The sequence below is a fragment of the Colobus angolensis genome, unplaced genomic scaffold (assembly GCF_000951035.1).
Source record: "Colobus angolensis palliatus isolate OR3802 unplaced genomic scaffold, Cang.pa_1.0 Scaffold7, whole genome shotgun sequence".
Taxonomy (NCBI): Eukaryota; Metazoa; Chordata; class Mammalia; order Primates; family Cercopithecidae; genus Colobus; species Colobus angolensis.
This window is the reverse complement of record NW_012120709.1, coordinates 23,982,866-24,001,170: the sequence shown is the minus strand read 5'-3', so window position 1 is coordinate 24,001,170 and position 18,305 is coordinate 23,982,866. Positions and strand designations below refer to the sequence as shown.

Below are 18,305 nucleotides of genomic sequence, written 5' to 3'. Positions count from 1 at the left end.
GCTATCTCGGCTCACTGCAAGCTCCGCCTCCCGGGTTCACGCCATTCTCCTGCCTCAGCCTCCCGAGTAGCTGGGACTACAGGTGCCCGCCACCTTACCCAGCTAGTCTTTTGTATTTTTAGTAGAGACGGGGTTTCACCGTGTTAGCCAGCATGGTCTTGATGTCCTGATCTCATGTCCTGATCTCATGGGACGCCTGCCTTGGCCTCCCAAAGTGCTGGGATTATAGGCGTGAGCCACCGCGCCCGGCCTCGCCTCTCCATCTTAGTCTGGCCTCAGTGGGAGGACACATCCATGAGCTCAGGGAGTCTAGTGCAAACCCCTTCCCAACCCTCAAGTCCAGTTTTCTCCTTTAAATCAGCCTTTTTCGGCTCAAGGTGAGGGTGAGCCTTAGGACCTTAGACAAGGAAATCCACTTCCCCTCTGGGATGGGAAGGGGGGCTCTTGTGTCGCAATCTGCAACGTGGGTAGACTGCCCCCTGTGCTTCCTGCTCCCCTGCCAGGTCCCAACAGTCAGGGCAGAGATGGCTGCGGCAGTGGCAGGAGGCAGAGAGCACAGTGCCTGTCCCCTTCACAGCCTTGTGCACAGTGGGTGCTTGAGAACTGTTTGAGTGATGACTGTGTATCTGCCCCTCCTTGTCCCCTTGCTAGTATAACTTTGCCTCGATAATCATTTGTTGAGTGAATAAATGATTTAAATTGAGAGAAGGGGATGGAGGCTTATGTGTAATTCCATACAGAGGGACAACTGGGAGTCAGAAGTTCCAGTCCACTTCCTGGCTGTGTGACCTGGGCCAGTTACTTTACTACAAGCCTCAGTTTCCTTCTTTGTAAAATGGAGCTAGCATCTCAAACAGTTGTAAAAGCCAACAAGCAAGGAATATGAAAGAGTTTTGCAAACTCTAGCAAAGAGGTAGGAAAGATGAGAACTAATATTCACTTAGTGAGTGCTTATTCTGCACCAAACGCTTTATTCTTTTTATTTTTACTTTTTTAGAGACAAGAGTCTCACTCTGTCACCCAGGCTGAAGTACGGTGGCATGATCACGGATCACTGCAGCCTTGACCTCCTGGGCTCAGGCAATCCTCCTGCCTCAGCCTCCCGAGTATCTGGGACTACAGGCATGCCCTACCAAACCCAGCTAACTGTTTAATTTTTTTCTTTTTTTATAGACAGGGTCTCGCCATATTGCCCAGGCTAGTCTCCAACTCCTGGTCTCAAGTGATCCTCCTGCCTGAGCCTCCCAAAGCATTGGGATTACAGGTGCAAGCCACCACACCTGGCCCCATTTCTTAAATCTGTACACCCACCCCATTATTTGTACTCTATTGTACAGATAAGGCTCAGAGAGGTTAAGTAACTTTCCAAGGTCACACAGCTCATAAGTAGAAGAGCCGTTTCAGGACCCAGATCTCAGTCTAACTCTAAAGCCCAGCTTCTTTCTGTTAAACCCTGGATCATCTACACTGAAAGGAACAATTACTATCATTTCTGTTTGTCATTTTGTTTGTGTGTGAAAATCCTCCTCTGTCAGAGACGCTACCCTGCCGCTGAGGCCATACCAAACCGGGAAGTAACGAACTATGTCCTGATTGTGTCTCCAGAAAACAGGTTTTTTATTACCTACCATGGCGGGCTGTACATCTCTGATGTACAGAAGGAGGACGCCCTCTCTACCTATCGCTGCATCACCAAGCACAAGTACAGCGGGGAGACCCGGCAGAGCAATGGGGCACGCCTCTCCGTGACAGGTAGGGGAGAGAGCCTGGGGAGAACGGGGCGGGCTGAGAAGGGAGGACACCAGGCCATCCCTGGAACTTGGTGTGTCCCACCACAGATGGAGGAGCCCCCTGTGTACTCAGGGAAATCAGAGGAAGAGATTAAAGAAATCAGGTACTGAAACCACCAAGGAAGACCTCTTTGCTATGTTTTCATTTTCAAATAATGAGGGGCTACAAAACTCGCCCTCTTTTTCCCTTTTTTTTTTTTTTTTTGCCTTTCCTGTCAGGAAGCTAATAGATAAAATCGGATACTCAAACATAGTAACTATTAGTGTTGCTTTTCAGGGGGGCGGGGAGGGGGCGTTGCATTTCCGTGCCTCTAGGTGCTTTTGAGGATTCTATCTTTTCTTTTTTTTTTTTTTGGAGACGGTGTTTCTCTTTTGTTGCTGAGGCTGGAGTGCAGTGGCGTGATCTTGGCTAACTGCAACTTCCACCTCCTGCAACTTCTGCCTCCTGGGTTCAAGCAATGCTCCTGCCTCAACCTCCTGAGTAGCTGGGATTACAGGCGTGCGCCACGACGCCCGGCTAATTTTTTGTGTTAGTAGAGACAGGGTTTCACCATGTTGGCTAGGCTAGTCTTGAACTCCTGACCTCAGGTGAGCTGCCCACCTCGGCCTCCCAAAGTGCTGGGATTACAGGTGTGAGCCACCGCGCCTAGCTGGAGAATTCTGTCTGATCAATGAGTACACGTGTATGTTTCGTCATAGGCCACCTCACAACATTTGAAAGCAGGCAGAACATAATTTATAAACAAAATATTTCTAAACGGAATAAAGGATTCTTGTTCTGGGGTGATTATAGCTTCTCGGGAGGGATGGAAGCCGGTGTTTACTGAATCCTACTGCGCATCTGGGATTCCCTCATTTGTTTCTGTCAGGCACCATCACAGCCCTGTGAGGTGAGTGCTGTTCCCCTTATTTTTACAGACGAGAAAACCAAATCTTACAGAAGCCAAGCTACTAGCCAGAGCTATTTAACCAGTGGGAGGCACAGCCAGAATTCAGACTCTGAACCCCTGGCCTCAGGGTCTTACAGGACCCCGTAGAAGGGGTCAGCTGAATGCCCATATCCACGCTGAGGTCACAGAGAGGCGCTTCTCGAGGAAGGCTTTCTGAACAGTGGTTTCCAAACCCTTTGACCGCAATACCCAGACAGACATTCTTAGCATGGCCTGCGCAATACGCACTGGCATTTTCTACCATGCTTGTTGCAAGGCGCCTGAAATTTTCTATTCTATTCTATCTAATTCTGATTTCTCTAAATGCCAGCCACAACTCACCAAAGGGATTTCACAACCTCCTAACAGTTTGTGGGTTGTGAGTTGAAAATCTCTGTCTTGAGATTGGAGTTTTTGGAAAGGGGATGAACACTAAGTCAGAACACCTGGCTTTTGGGATTAAACTCATGAAATCTTGCAGCCTCTCTAGGCCTCTGGAAAAGGAACCCGTCTAGGTGGCTACTCTGATTCTATCTGCCTCTGGCCCTCAGAGCTCTGCCCTGAGTTTGGTGGTTTGGTGATGAGCTCTGCCCTGACCCACAGATGACTGTCTCCAGGACCCCTTCCACATATCTGTCACATGTGGGGCAAGGCCAGGAGATCAGGAGCTGGGAGGGCAACAACCTGGCTCCCGATTCACCCGTGTCTTCAGCGCCTGGCCCTGTGCCTAACACACAGTAGGTGCCAAGTAAATATTTATGGCATTAATCAATGCCAAGGGAAACCATGCTGTCATAAGGGTAGGGGACGGGGCTGCTTCGTGCGGCCCCATCTTTGTGGCTTGACTTTGGAATCCACAGCCCAGTTTCCAAGGGCTTGCCTCAAAATGACAGGGATTTGTTTGTATGGTGTTTTGCATCTCATTTGCATGCCTATCCTGCAATGTGGGAAAGACACAGAAATCCCCTTCCTTCAGGCCTGCTCCCTTCTCCTCCGTGAATATTTGGCCCCTTCATCCTCTAGTCTCCTGGTTGGACCTCTAGCTTTTGGGAGCACTAGGCAGGAGTTCCTCAAAAAGAGACATTCTTTGAACTGGAGGCCATGCCAGCCCTTCTTCCCCTCCTCTTTCACCACCAGCTTCCGGGAGAAGGGCGAGGGGGAGGAGACTCACAGATAAAGCCCAAACAGAAAAGCGGGCATGAAGACGGGACGGTACCCAGACAGACAAGAGAGAGGCCCTGGCACAAAGAGAGATTGGCATGGGGCAGGGGAAAGGCAGAACAGAGAGACATGCACAGAGACAAAGGAAGCGAGCGAGGGGGCTCCAGGGAGGGAGCCCATGCAGTGACACGGGGCCCTGATGTGATGGGATGTGACAAGGCGATCTGCAAGCTGCTTGTCTCGGCAAAAATGCAACTGATACTGGAGCAAGCAATGCCTAGGGGGTTGGCATTGGGAAGCCCAGAGCCTGCCTCGGGCTCACCCGCCCCTCCCCACTGCACTTGGAATCCACTCCCCACAGCTGAGGGTGGAGATCCCGCCCCAGAGAGAGGCAGGGCACGAGTGTCTGCTGAGATGTTTCAGTCTCGAGAGCCCAGGGCCCGGAGAGCTCCTGGGGCTTGTTGCGGGTGAGAATGGCACAAATAGCAGTGCATTGGAGGTGGTCAGTTCATGAGAACAGGAACCACATGTGTGGTCTCTTCAGCACTCAGTGCTAAAGTTGCTGGGGGTGGGGAGAGCTAACGAGGTGTATTGTTAAGACAGCAGTTATGAATGAGGCCAAACTTTCCATCTCCGCCTCAACCCTCACTAGTTGTGCAGCCTGGCCTAAAATAATGTTCCAAACCTCAGCTGCCTCATCCAGAAAATGGGAGTAACAAAATGTACTCCTACTGGGTTGCTGTGAGAATGAAACAGAGTATCTCCTATTAAGAAAGGCCAGGCGTGGTGATTCAGGCCTGTAATCCTAGCACTTCGGGAAGCCAAAGCAGGTGGCTCACTTGAGGACAGGAGTTCAAGACCAGCCTGGCCAACATGGCAAAACCCCATCTTTACTAAAAATACAAACATTAGCCGAGCGTGATGGCACATATCTGTAATCCCAGCTGCTCGGGAGCCAGCGGCAGAGAATCGCTTGAACCAGGGAGGCAGAGGTTGCAGTGAACCAAGATCATGAGATCGTGCCACTGCACTCCAGCCTGGGTGACAGTGGATTATTCAATAATGAATAATTAATTATTTGTTATTTAATAATTGTTTCTTATTTAATAAATAATAATTATTAATTAATACTGCCTATAAAAAGTTTAGCTAGTGCCTGACACAGGAAGCTGTGGACAGACAGTAGCTGCTACTATTATCCTCAGTGGTTGTTCTGTTGTTGCTACATTGTTATTCCTACTACCTTCCCAAGGCATAGGGGTGGGGAAGAAGGGCAACTTTCGTTTTTCTGTGTTTTCCGAGTTGCAGAGGCAGTTGCAGGAATAGTCTGTGCCTCCACAAAATACAACCTAATCATAATCATTCCATACATCTAGGTGCTTTTTTAGAGCTTACCAAGTGCTTTCAGGTGTATTAACTCACTCCGTCCCCACAACAACTCAGTGGGATGGGCATTGTCATCTGCAGTTATAAAGGAGGAAACCAGCGGTCAGAGAGGCTGAGGAACTGGAATCAGATCTCCCAGCTCACAAAGGACAGAGCCAGGTGCAGAAGCCATGCTCCTGGCGGTGCCTTAACCACCTAACCATAGCAGTGCCGTTCAGCTGGCCGTGGGGTTTCCCAGCAGCCGCCCCAGGGCGTCTCAGACCCCCAGTCAGCCTAGCCTAGCTCCAGTGCACCCCCAGCAGTTTCTCAGGCCTGACCATCTGTCTCCCCCAGCCCTGCCTCAGTGCTAGCAGCGCCCAGTCCCCCCAGGCTGTCGCTGCGTACACGCCGCAGCATTTTACTTCTGCTCTGGAGTAATGAAAGAGGTTTCTTTCCCTCAGAATTTAATTTCACGCCTGAGCCTCGGTGATTAATTCCCTCCCCCCGCCCCTTCCTCCACCACCCTGATGGCCCCTCCGCTTGTAAATTCTGCGGTGTGGCGCGGAATTTGTGTATTTTGCATCAATTAAGTGTCACATTGAGTAATTCTTCCCTGGCACCGGGTTTGTTTATGCCAGCCATTCCCACCGGGTTGGGGGTGGGAGAAGAGGCCACAGAATCTGGCAGGCAGGGCGCGTGGGCTCTAGATAGTAATCGTCCCGCGCATCTGCAGGCAGATTGAGCATCTAAGACACTTCCACACACCTATACCACTGGTTGCCTGCAACGGCCTTGTGAGGTCTGGAGGCAATGTTATCACCTCTACCAGGGCAGGTGGGAAACTCGGGCTCTAGGAGATCACAAAACTTGCCCAAGGTCACAGGGCTTCTCAGTGACCCAGGCACTGGGTCAGAGAGAGCCTCTGCAGAGCCTGACTCCCAGCCTGGGCTCCTTCTGTAGGCCACAGGCAGCCCCTGACGAGCCCTGGAAGGTGGGAAGAGAACAGAGATCTTTCCCCTAGAGAGGAGAATTCTCACCCCAACCCCTCTCCGGGGCAATTGCTGAGGGCAGAGGAAAGTGCCCGTTAGTGAAGGGACCACTATTCACTCTTAAGCAAAATTTAAGATTTTAGATTAATCCATCTCAGATACCATTTACTGAACAAGGGTCGGGGAGACCTGGCTTCTGGTCTTAGTTCCATGGCGTGATCCCAGGCAGGTCCCTGTACACCTCTGGTCTCAGCATCCTCATCTCTTCATGCTTCAAGCTCCCTAAGCCAGCTCTATAATTCCACAAGTCTATACAGTTCTGCAATGTGGATTTCTATCCAGAAAAATCAGACTACTGGCCTGCCCATGCCCGAGTTCCTCATTCATCCTCCCTAGACATTTGCGGTTCAGCAGCCTGGGGAGATACAGTAGTGGTTTAACACTGCCTTGAGGAGCTCACCGTCTTCCAGGTGCTGACTGCCCTTGGAAGGGGCAGTGCTGACGGGCGCTACCTCTGGAGAACCACGTGGGGTGGCAGAGGGTAGGGAGATGGGGAGACGGGGAGACTCCCTTTATGACATGCTCTTCTATATTTCCTGAAGTTTTGCTAAGTGCATATATTATCTATTTTATCTGTTAAAACACTTTTAAGGCTCTTATTAGTATGAGTATTAGTATTATCATTATTTTTGAGACAAGATCTTGCTCTGTTGCCCAGGATGGGATACAGTAGCACAATCACAGCTCGCTGCAGCCTCACATCTCTGGCTCGGTTCATCCTCCCACCTCAGCCTCCTGAGTAGCCGGGACCACAGACTTGTGCCACCACACCTGGCACTATAGTCGTGTGTGTGTGTGTGTGTGTGTGTGTGTCTGTCTGTCTGTGTGTGTGTGTTGGCAGAGATGGGATCTCACTATGTTGCCCAGGCTGGTCTCCAATTCCTGGGTTCAAGTGATCTTCCCACCTTGGCCTCCCAAAGTGCTGGGATTACAGGCATGAGCTACTATGCCTGACCTATTAATAAAACATTTATTTTAAAATAAGGGGGAGTTCTGGGGCTGGGCGTGGTGGCTCATGCCTGTAATCTCAGCACTTTGGGAGGCCGAGGCAGGTGGATCACAAGGTCAGGAGTTCAAGACCAGCCTGGCCAAGATGGTGAAACTTCATCTCTACTGAAATACAAAAATTAGCTGGGCATGGTGGCAGGCGCCTGTAATCCCAGTTACTCGGGAGGCTGAGGCAGAGAATTGCTTGAACCCGGGAAGCAGAGGTTGCAGTGAGCCAAGATCACACCACTGCACTCTAGCCTGGGCAACAGAGCGAGACTCTGTCTCAAAAAATAAATAAAAATAAAAATAATGGGGAGTTCTTTGAAAATAAAATGAAAGGAAAAGAAAAATCTGTGGGAGTCATTGAGAGTGGTCTAGGGGAGGCATCCGGAAGAGGTGACATTTAAGCTGGTTTGTGAAAGAAGAGTAGAAGCTGGCCAGGCAGAGTAGGCTGGCTGGGCATCCAGGTGACTCGGGCGACCCAGCACACCACTGCAGGGTTCCGTGGAGACAGAGGACAGTGTAGGCAGGCCAGGCCGACTCGTTGGCCCAGATCATAGAAGGCCTTGGCGTTCAGGATAAGCAGTGGAGCTGTGTTGTGTAGGTGAGGGGGATCCTGGTGAGGTTTAAAGTGGGAGGAGGTCCCCCAGGGGCAGGAAATCCCGAGAGGCCTTGGAGGGTGGGAACGAGCCTGAGAGGGCTGACAGGACACCACTGAGAAATGCCTGGGCATTGCACACAGAATCCTGCCTGCAGGGGCTGTGGTTTTCTGCAGCTTCAGGTCGCAGGTCTCGTAGTTACTGGTTTCTCTTGGTTTCGGAATGCAAAATATAGGATTGTCATGGGTGACTGCGGGGGCTTCTGAATCCTTTTAGGCTCTGGTAGAAATGAACTGGTCATTTCTGAGTCTTTCCAGAGTTCAGGCAGGAGAAGACAGAGCAGGAACAAATAGATCATCCTCTCATCTCACAGTAGGCCCAGAGAGATACTCTGAATTGCAAACTTGAGACATCATGACACATCACTGCTCTGGAGCCTGGGCTAGAATACAGGGACACAGCTGGGCGTGGTGGCCAAGGCCTGTAATCCCAGCATTTTGGGAGGCCAAGGCAGGTGGATCACCTGAGGTGAGGAGTTCGGGACCAGCCCGGCCAACATGGTGAAACCCTATCTCTACTAAAAGTACAAAAAATAGTTGGGTATTTTTTGGGTGGTGTGTGCCTGTAGGCCCAGCTACTTGGGAGGCTGAGGCCGGAGAATTGCTTGAACCTGGAAGGTGAAGGTTGCAGTGAGCCAAGATCACACCACTGCCCTCCAGCCTGGGCAACAGAGTGATCGAGACTCCATCTCAAAAATAAAAGAACCCAGGGACTCTCCGTGGGAAAGGAGTTCTCACGCACACCCTCTCCCTCCCTGCATGTCTTGCTCTCTTCCCCGCTTCTTCCATCTGTCTCCCTGTCTGTCACTCTAGTCCTGAACTCCATCACATTCTCTCCTCCTCCCAGCCCCTGCTGGGAATCCCAGTAGAGGTTGTCTGGGGCTCAGTCTGGCCTGAGCACAGAAGACACAGTGCACCCTCCCTGAAACGTTCCTCTGGAGCCACCCTAGAAACTACTTGCTATGGGCGCCCGTGGGCAGCAGGCTCCTGTCTGGGTGCTTGCCTTCCCTCCCCCAGCCCCGCTTCATCCCACCCAGGGCTGGCCAGGGCTGCCGACCCTCTCTGCCTTCCAGACCCTGCCGAGTCGATCCCCACCATCCTGGATGGCTTCCACTCCCAGGAAGTGTGGGCCGGCCACACTGTGGAGCTGCCCTGCACCGCCTCGGGCTACCCTATCCCCGCCATCCGCTGGCTCAAGGATGGCCGGCCCCTCCCGGCTGACAGCCGCTGGACCAAGCGCATCACGGGGCTGACCATCAGCGACTTGCGGACCGAGGACAGCGGCACCTACATTTGTGAGGTCACCAACACCTTCGGTTCAGCAGAGGTCACCGGCATCCTCACGGTCATCGGTGAGTCGGGGAAGCCCCTTCTGCAGCCCCAGTAACCTTTGAGAGCGCTGCAGGGGTCAGGGGAGGAGGGTGGACAGCTGGACCTGTCTCTGACCAGGCCCTGGGAATTACACTGGCTGACTGGGGAAGGCAGTCTGGTGTCCTGGAAAAGCCCTTGGTTTGAAATCAGGTGGCCTGCCTTTTGTTTCTGGCATTAGCCGATAGCAACTGACTTTGGGCAAACCACATAACCATGACCATCAGCTCAGTGCCGTTGTCTGTAAAATGGGAAAGCGGTCCCAGCCTTCCTACCTCCCAGAGGTCATGAGGCTCCAGTGGGATGAGGAGGGTGATGGTGATGTGCTCGCCACGAGGGCAGGGCTTCCGGGCTTGTAGGGAGGCAGTATCTGAACTAAGGGAAGCAAGGCAGCTGTCAATCCACTAGACAGGACATACATCCCAATCCTAGGGTGACATTCAGGATGTTTAACGATCATTGATAGGGGCACAGATTAATCAGATCAGAAATTGGCCATAAACAAGCAAATCATCTCTGCCAGGACCTTCCAGCTGGACGTCAACCCTGGTCCCTTCCTATTCCTCCTCCTGCCGCTTCTGGGGTCCAAGGCCTTAGCATACCCCCGCCGCTGAGAAGCCCCCAAGGTAGGCAGAGAGGGTAGAAGCAGACGGGCGAATGCCCTGGAAAGCGCTCTGGATGAGGATTTGTGAGGCCCAGCTCATCCCTCCCCCCTACCCCACCTCTGTCCACTCCTGTGTGACCCAGTCTCAGGGCTCCCATCTGTGAAATGAAGAGGTTCCTTCTAGCTCCAACGCCAAGAGTCTGACTCTGAGTTCCCTGCTCTCTAGGCTGCAGTGGGGCTGGGATCTGGAGACCCTTGAGGAAATGCCATGCCTCATGGGACAGGAATGAGGCTGTCATTACCAACAGCATCTTGAGGGTCATTAAATGTGGGCAGTGGAAAGAGACCATCCGGAGGTGATCCCACCTCCCATCCTGGTTGACCAAAGAAACTCTTCTCCCACCTCCCACCCATTGCGAACATAGGGCAGCAGGGCTACAGACCCTCAGGCTGACCAGAGAACCACAGCAGAGCCCACTCCTGGGCCTAGTGTCTGACTCCCTCAGCCCAGATAAGGGCTGAGTCTCCTTCCTTGCCGTCAAGAGAGTCTTGAGATTTGGAGTGTGCCCAGAAAAGTGCCCTCCCAACACAAATTCACTGTCAAGGTGGAAGAACAGAAAGAGCCCCAAGAAATGCTCTGGAATGGCAGTGCACGGCACAAATGCTTAGGTTAAAACGCTGAAAGCCCTACTTCAGTGGACCTGGGGGTTCCTCTCATATAAACAAGCCCTGGACAGCAGAGCAGACAGAGGATCAGGGCTGGCACCTCCCTTCCTGCCCTAAGTACTGTCTGAAAAAGTTTATTCCAATATTACCTTCATCTCCTTCCCACCCTCCTGCTCTACACATACCCTCTCTCTGTCTCTCTCTCTTTCTCTCTCTCTCTCTAAATAGGTCAGAAGGGCAACATACCCTCAAATCCTTGGAAAATTAGCAAACCTTCCTGTAGGTAAATGCAGTGTTCACAGCTCCCGCACCAGTATTTGCAGGCAAGCGGAGACACACACAGACGCAGGCACACATGTTGAAAATGCACCTGCCCACCTCCCCATGTACACATGCATACATATACGGTGCCCGTACACATACACAGCTACACAATCCCTTCACAGTAACATGCCCATATCCAATTACACTCTCACAGATATACAGCAAGTCACCACCTCCAGATGTGTACATGCCCACGCTGACCCTGAATGCATCTTCTCTGATCCTCAGCCCCCTACCCCTCCCCACAGTGGGCTTGTTTGGACCACCAAGGTTCAAGGGGAATCAACGTGACTTTTCTCCATCTTCTAGCCTCTCTACAGCCTCTCTCTGCCAGGTTCATGGAGAGGAAAGCAATGCTTTCCATATGCCCCTACTCCTCCACGAAGGCCCCCACCCAACCTGCGCCAAGCCCATGCAGGAGCAGTGAGGAGACAGTGGCTGGCAGAGCACTGGGAGCTCCAGCTGGTGACTGGGATGAGCAGGACGCCACCTGCCTCAGTGTGCACTGACATTTCCTGGACAGCAGGCAGAGGCACTGGGAAATGAGCAGGGAGAACCAAGCATGCAGTCATGTCTGCTTTGGCTGTACCCAGCCCACATGAGCTTGCAATCTTCCTCTCTCCTGCAGGCCTCCTCACTTGGGGTACCAAGCTATACAGGGAGCCTGAGCCCACATACAGAACCTCTAGCCCATAGAGATCAAAGAGAGGTCAGTTTGGAGCTTGCAAATGGCTTGCTAAGCTAGTTAGACCATCAGCAATGACTCAGGTCATGGTAGGCCGATGAAGCTGAGAGATGTCACCCTGCTCTCAAGCGGCCCACAGTCCAGAGGGAGAGAGAGACAGACACAAAAGAGGTGATGAAGAAACAAGGTGCTCAGTGTGGTGTGAGTTATACACGGGGAGGGTAGAGGAGGGATACTTAGCCCAACCTGGGAGAGGGAGTTATGCCAGGAAGGCTTCCTGGAAGAGGTGATACCATGTGAAGAATGAGTAAGAATTAGGCAAAGAATGCTCTAGGTGAGGCCCTGGGGCCAGAAACAGCCCAGGGTATGCAGAAATCACAGGCAGGTTGCCGGTGCTCTAAAGACCTATGGCTTTGGTGACAACGGAACCCCTTTGAACCCCTAGAGTCAGGCCCTTAGGGCCTTGAGGGCCTCAGATGCCATGCTGAATTGTTTGGACTCATGGAAGTTCTGAGCAGCGAGTGGTCGGCTGCAGCATGGAGAACAGCTAGGGGGAAGCAGGGAGGTACTGCCGTGTGGATCCAGGTTGGGAGCTCCAGGCCTGCAGTGGGGTGATGCAGGGCGATGCCGAGCAGGGGGTCCACAGATCCATCTAGAGGAAATCAGACCAGCAGCACGTAGCAATGGGTTATCTCTGCAAGTATGGGAGACAGCCTGCTGGGCCAAGGGTGCCCCCCTGGTTTCTGAGATGGGTGGCAGGGAGGATAATGAGCCAGTCAAGTCTCCACCCTCCTCAGTGAGCCAGAGGGAGCCTCACGCTCTCACCGGGCACAGGGACACGTTTCAGGGGAGCACAGGCCATCAGAACAAGTACCAAGAGATCCCTCAGTCTGAGTCTGCCATTTAACAAATGAGTAAACTGAGGGCTAAAGTGAGGAATCCCCCAGTCCCAGTCCACACAAGGGGTCTGGAGGCAGAACCTGGGCCTTTCGTGACCCCGACTGCCCCGAGCCACACTCCACTCACAGTTAGCCCTTTTTTTGTTCTTTCCTCCCCCCCGTTCTCCCTCACGTCTCCCTGGCCCGGCCCAGATCCCCTTCATGTGACCCTGACACCAAAGAAGCTGAAGACCGGCATTGGCAGCACGGTCATCCTCTCCTGTGCCCTGACGGGCTCCCCGGAGTTCACCATCCGCTGGTATCGTAACACGGAGCTGGTGCTGCCCGACGAGGCCATCTCCATCCGCGGACTCAGCAACGAGACGCTGCTCATCACCTCGGCCCAGAAGAGCCATTCTGGGGCCTACCAGTGCTTCGCCACCCGCAAGGCCCAGACCGCCCAGGACTTTGCCATCATTGCACTCGAGGGTGAGCTGGGGCACCAGGACATGGTGGGGCAGGTTAGGGCTGCCGAACTCGTGCCCTCCCTCCTGCTGAGGTGGGAGCAATGCCAGGAGGCGTTAAACCAGTGCTCACTACACACCAGGCCCATGCACCATCTCACCCTAAGGGCCCTGTGTGGAGGTCCGCCTCCCGGGTTTACGCCATTCTCCTGCCTCAGCCTCCCCAGTAGCTGGGACTACAGGCGCCCGCCACCTCGCCCGGCTAGCTTTTTGTATTTTTTAGTAGAGACGGGGTTTCACCGTGTTAGCCAGGATGGTCTCGATCTCCTGACCTCGTGATCCGCCCGTCTCGGCCTCCCAAAGTGCTGGGATTACAGGCTTGAGCCACCACGCCCGGCCGGAGGTCCTTTTTTATAGTTAAATCTTTTTTATCTTTTTTTCTTTTTTGAGGCAGTGTCCCACTCTGTCTCTCAGACTGGAGAACAGTGGTGCGATCACAGCCCACTGCCGCCTCAATCTCCCTGGCTCAAGCAATCCTCCCACCTCAGCCTCCCAAGTAGCTGGGACTGTGGGCAGGGACCACCTTGCACCACGCTAATGTCCAAGGTTATTCTGTTCACCTGGATAATTTTTTATGTATGTATTTATTTTTATTATTATTATTTATTTATCATTATTCTTTTTTTGTAGAGACAGAGTCTCACTATGTTACTCAGGCTGGTCTTGAACTAGAGTGAAGTGATCCTCCCGCCTGGGCTGAGGCCTTTTTTTTTTTTTTAATGATGTTACCCATTTTGCTCTTGAGGAAAATGCAGCTTTGGTCACTTGCCCGAGGTGACACAGCTCTGCCCAAGGGACAGAGCAGAGATTTGAGTTCAAGTCTCTTAACCATCATACTATACTGTCTCTGTCCTCAGAAATTACTAGAATTTCAGTATTAGAGGAGTCTTCAGAGGCTGGAAGAGTGCCAGTAACCTCTGGACTTGCAATTCCTCTCCCTGCCTGAGACCTCTTCAAGGCAGGCTCTGTGTCTCACCAACATCCTGGGTTTTACCTGTTTGTTTCTCTCTCTCCTCCTTTAAAGCTGCCACCACCCAGGATTCCTTACCCAGCACATCTGCGTATGGTTGTTCAGGTTGTTCACTGCACATGTTGCCCAGCCAAGAGGGTAGGTGAGGACTGAAATCCAGCCTGCACCTCATTTTCCAAGCCATGAGCCCTGGCACTAGGCTGTGTCCACACAGAGGAGGCACCACTTTCTCATTTGTACAAAGGTGCAGCGGGGGCTGGCAGAAACCCTGTCCTTACAAACAAGGTTAATGGTTTCCCACCTCCTCCTTCATTGCCACCAAAACAAACACAACACAATTCTGTTCCTTCCAGGGGTTTGTCATAACAAAGATGCCATCCAAACCCAAGCAAGCCCCACAGGTTTGGGATCCTCCCCAGGTGACCCCGTCACGGCCTGTGGGTCCACACTCCTTGAAGGTGTGAGGCACCCAGGAACCTAAGCCCTTACTCCTCACCCCGACCACACAAACATTTGTCTTCCTGTTTGTTTCTTGTTTCTGTTTCTTAGAGACGGGGTCTCATTGCTCTGTTGCCCAGGCTGGAGTGCAGTGATGAAATCATAGCTCACTGCGGCCTCAAACTCCTGAGCTCAAGCAATCCTCCCTGCCTCAGCTCCCGAGTAGCTGGGACTACAGGCATGTGCCACCACACCTGACTATTTTTTTTTCCATTTTTTTCTAGAGACATGGTCTCCCTACATTGCCCAGACTGGTATCAAACTCCTGGGTTCAAGCAATCCTCCCATCTCAGCCTCCCAGAGTGCTGAGATTACAGGCATAAGCAACCGTGCCTGGCCTACTTTTAAAGTACTTAATGCCTATTTTAATCCTTTTCAATGATCCTGTGCAGAAGGATGGCCAGGGTTAATAATTACATCCCCGTGTTCCACATGAGGAAGCCAGGGCATAGAGGTTAATTGTCTTGTCCAAGGTTATTCTGTTAGCCAAGACTTATGCCCCGGCCAAGACTCCTCACTGCCACTGCCTCTGTGCACTTTCAGCCTCAGACTTAAGGCCTTGTGCTAACAGGCCTACAGCACCACCACCCCCTCCGGAGGTCCCACGCAGAGGGAACTGGAATCAGACTCCACAGGGCCAGGCGGTTCCATATGTAGTTCTAAGCAGTTAATTTCTGAGCTTGTGTCTTTATTAATAGAGGAAGAGTTGAGAGGAACCAGCATTTATTAAGAAATTACAAAGCACTGTGTGAAGCATCTGAAATGCATTAATTCATTTTATCCTCAGAATATCCATGAGGTGGGTATAAACATGATTGCTGTTATCCCCATCTTCCCTCCGTAAGAGACAAAGACTCAGAGAAGTTAAGCCACTTGCCCAAAGACCCAGAGCTAATAAGTGATTGAGGGAGGATGCAAACCCTACAGCCTGAATCCATGTACAGCAGTAACTGGCACCACTTGGGGCTGTGGATAGCAGAATTGATGTACACAAAAGTTCTTTTTTGCTCTTACGGCTGGTTTTTGCCTCCTCCCCTGCTGAGGTGGGGTGGCTGAGGGGACAATCTCTCCATGGCTTGGTGACCCTGAAGGGGGTCCTCTCTCCCTGCAGACGGCACGCCCCGCATCGTCTCGTCCTTCAGCGAGAAGGTGGTCAACCCCGGGGAGCAGTTCTCACTGATGTGTGCAGCCAAGGGCGCCCCACCCCCCACGGTCACCTGGGCCCTCGACGACGAGCCCATTGTGCGGGATGGCAGCCACCGCACCAACCAGTACACCATGTCGGACGGCACCACCATCAGCCACATGAACGTCACAGGCCCCCAGATCCGCGACGGGGGCGTGTACCGGTGCACGGCGCGGAACTCGGTGGGCAGTGCTGAATATCAGGCGCGAATAAACGTAAGAGGTGCCTGTCTACATTTAAATATCAGAATAGGTTTTTTAGTTCCTTTGCCATCTCTTTGGTTACCATTATTCTTGTGCTGATTAGTACTTATTATTAATCGTCATTTTGATTTTAGTAGAGGTCTCTCTCCCCTCCCTCGTCCCCTTTCCCTGCCCTCCTCAAGCGCCATCATCCATTCTTGTGTGCGTGTGTGTGTCTGGTACAGTTCACCCTCATTCACCTCCCCATTCCCCCTCCTCCTTCCTCCTATCCAGAAATCCAACCTGCCCAGCCCCTCCTCCTACCCTCTAGCCCATTCCTCCCCACCAAATATCTCTGGGGCCTAAGTATGCTAAACACCTGCTGGTATCTGCCAGCCCCACCAGGGCCTCGTAAGGGCAAGACAGGGCAGGGGCTGGGGACCAGGCTTGACCTTTAACATGGGTGCCCACCCAAGCTGTGCTCCCTGTGTCTTCCCACTGAGCCAGCCCCCGAAATGCTCCAGGAGGTGTGAGCAACCAGGAGCCAGGACATCATCTTCTCCCACAAGACTCACACTGTCAAGAGTAAGAGGCTGAGCCTGGCTGGGGGTGTCCCAAGGCAGGCAGCCTCCAAGAGTGGGGAAAGGAGCCCTCAGGGGCAACGTCTCCACATCTCAGTTCTCCAAGTCACTGTGGTGAGAACACAGTCTCCTCTGAAGCTCTTTATAGCCCCGTGGGGTCTGATTGGTCTTCATCTGACCCTACTGCTGACCCCTGACCCCAGGGCAGAGGAGCAGGGGGACAGCAGGAAGGGAAGGGGCACTGATCCAGGGGCACTCCTGGTTGCCATAGGGGTAGGAAAAGGAGCAAAGATGGAGTTTCATGTTAAATTTGCCTGTACCAGGCCTTGGATCCCCCACAGAAGTGCGGGTTTCCCATCTGGCCACCCTCCTGATCCCTCCTCTGAATTGCAAGGGAGACAGAGATGCAGGACCCTGGAAGATGTCCCAGTCGGGCCCCTCCTGTTCTAGATGGGGACCTGAAGCCCAGAGTGCACCCTGTACCCTGTGGAGCACTGTCTTGCTTGGTAGCCTCTGAACTCCCATTCCAACCCCTAGATTGCCATCTGCCCAGCAGGCCCAGCCCAGGACACTCTCTCTCCCCGGCCAGCACTATCAGCACCCCTTTCACAGCTCCTTCCCAGGGGCCTGCAATACACATTTACTTGTTGACTGAAAGTCATCAGGTGCTGGCGAGACCTTCCTGCTGTCTTTAAGTAGTTAAATTCCTTTTGGGTAAGAGATCAAAATAAGCAAGTAGAATGGAAACAACAAAATCTCTACCTTTCCACTTTAATCCCAAAATCTTAATCTCCCCATCACTGAGTAACTTGCCCTCCCAAAGCCCAGTCACTTCTTGGTGGGGCTGCAGCTTGGCCCTATCCCTGTCTCACTAGGGGAATGGCTCTTGGCCCAGGCGTGTATAGACGCGTCTGTTTGCAACTCTCTGAAGCTAGTAACAGTGAGTCCTGGAGAGACTGTGGGCACCCCCCCAATGCCAGCCCCTGTCTGTAGCTTTGTAAAAAGGCATCCCTGTGCCCCCACCAAGTGTCCACCCCCTGAAAGTCTCAGGGGCCGAGTGCCTGAGAAGAGCAATGCAGGGTGGTGCCCGGCTGTCCCTGGCTGACGGCAGCACATGCCCCTCTCCTCCTCCTCCTCTCTCCTGACTCCTGCCCAGGTCCCCCCAGCATCCGGGCCATGCGGAACATCACAGCAGTCGCCGGGCGGGACACCCTTATCAACTGCAGGGTCATTGGCTATCCCTACTACTCCATCAAGTGGTACAAGGATGCCCTGCTGCTGCCGGACAACCACCGCCAGGTGGTGTTTGAGAACGGGACCCTCAAGCTGACTGACGTGCAGAAAGGCATGGACGAGGGGGAGTACCTGTGCAGCGTCCTCATCCAGCCCCAGCTCTCCATCAGCCAGAGCGTTCACGTGGCTGTCAAAGGTAGGCCTCCCTCACCAGCCAGGGCCGCTGCCCGCCTGACCACCCAGCATGCGTGGGCCCCTCCCCAGGTGGGACTCAGACAACAATAGGCAATCCTGAGCGAGAGAGGCCCCAGCTTGGCATTCAGAAAAAAGGGAGCAGGGCAGAAGACTGTGGGTGGACACAGGCCATGAGTTCCTCTACATCTGGGTTCCTCCTCGGGCTGCAGAACAAGACAGCACGCACCCCAGGTGCATGAGGGGGTCACTTACAGACAGAGGAGGCAGGCCACCTTCTGGGAGAGAGGCCAGGCCAGAGATGGGCTGCATGGGGCCTCTGCCCCCAGGAGCTCAACGGGCCCACACAAGAGACCAGCAACAGGAGGCCAGGGTTGAGAGAACACACTTGGAGCCCTGACTCCCTGTGGGATACACAGTACACAGGCTGCTTCTACAGGACTGGGAACACCCTTCCACCTTCTAGTACTGC

At 53.0% G+C, this 18,305-nt stretch overlaps 1 protein-coding gene across 1 annotated transcript in view; it reads left to right on the top strand.

Annotated features, from left to right (window-relative positions):
* DSCAML1 (Down syndrome cell adhesion molecule like 1) overlaps positions 1-18,305 on the top strand; it is a 370,444-nt gene that overhangs the window by 255,171 nt on the left and 96,968 nt on the right. Inside the window, exons 4-8 of the mRNA XM_011927034.1 lie at positions 1,606-1,752; positions 9,016-9,294; positions 12,681-12,956; positions 15,571-15,867; positions 17,565-17,837. Of these exons, the coding sequence (XP_011782424.1) occupies positions 1,606-1,752; positions 9,016-9,294; positions 12,681-12,956; positions 15,571-15,867; positions 17,565-17,837 (1,272 nt within the window). The remainder of the gene's footprint in view (positions 1-1,605; positions 1,753-9,015; positions 9,295-12,680; positions 12,957-15,570; positions 15,868-17,564; positions 17,838-18,305) is intronic.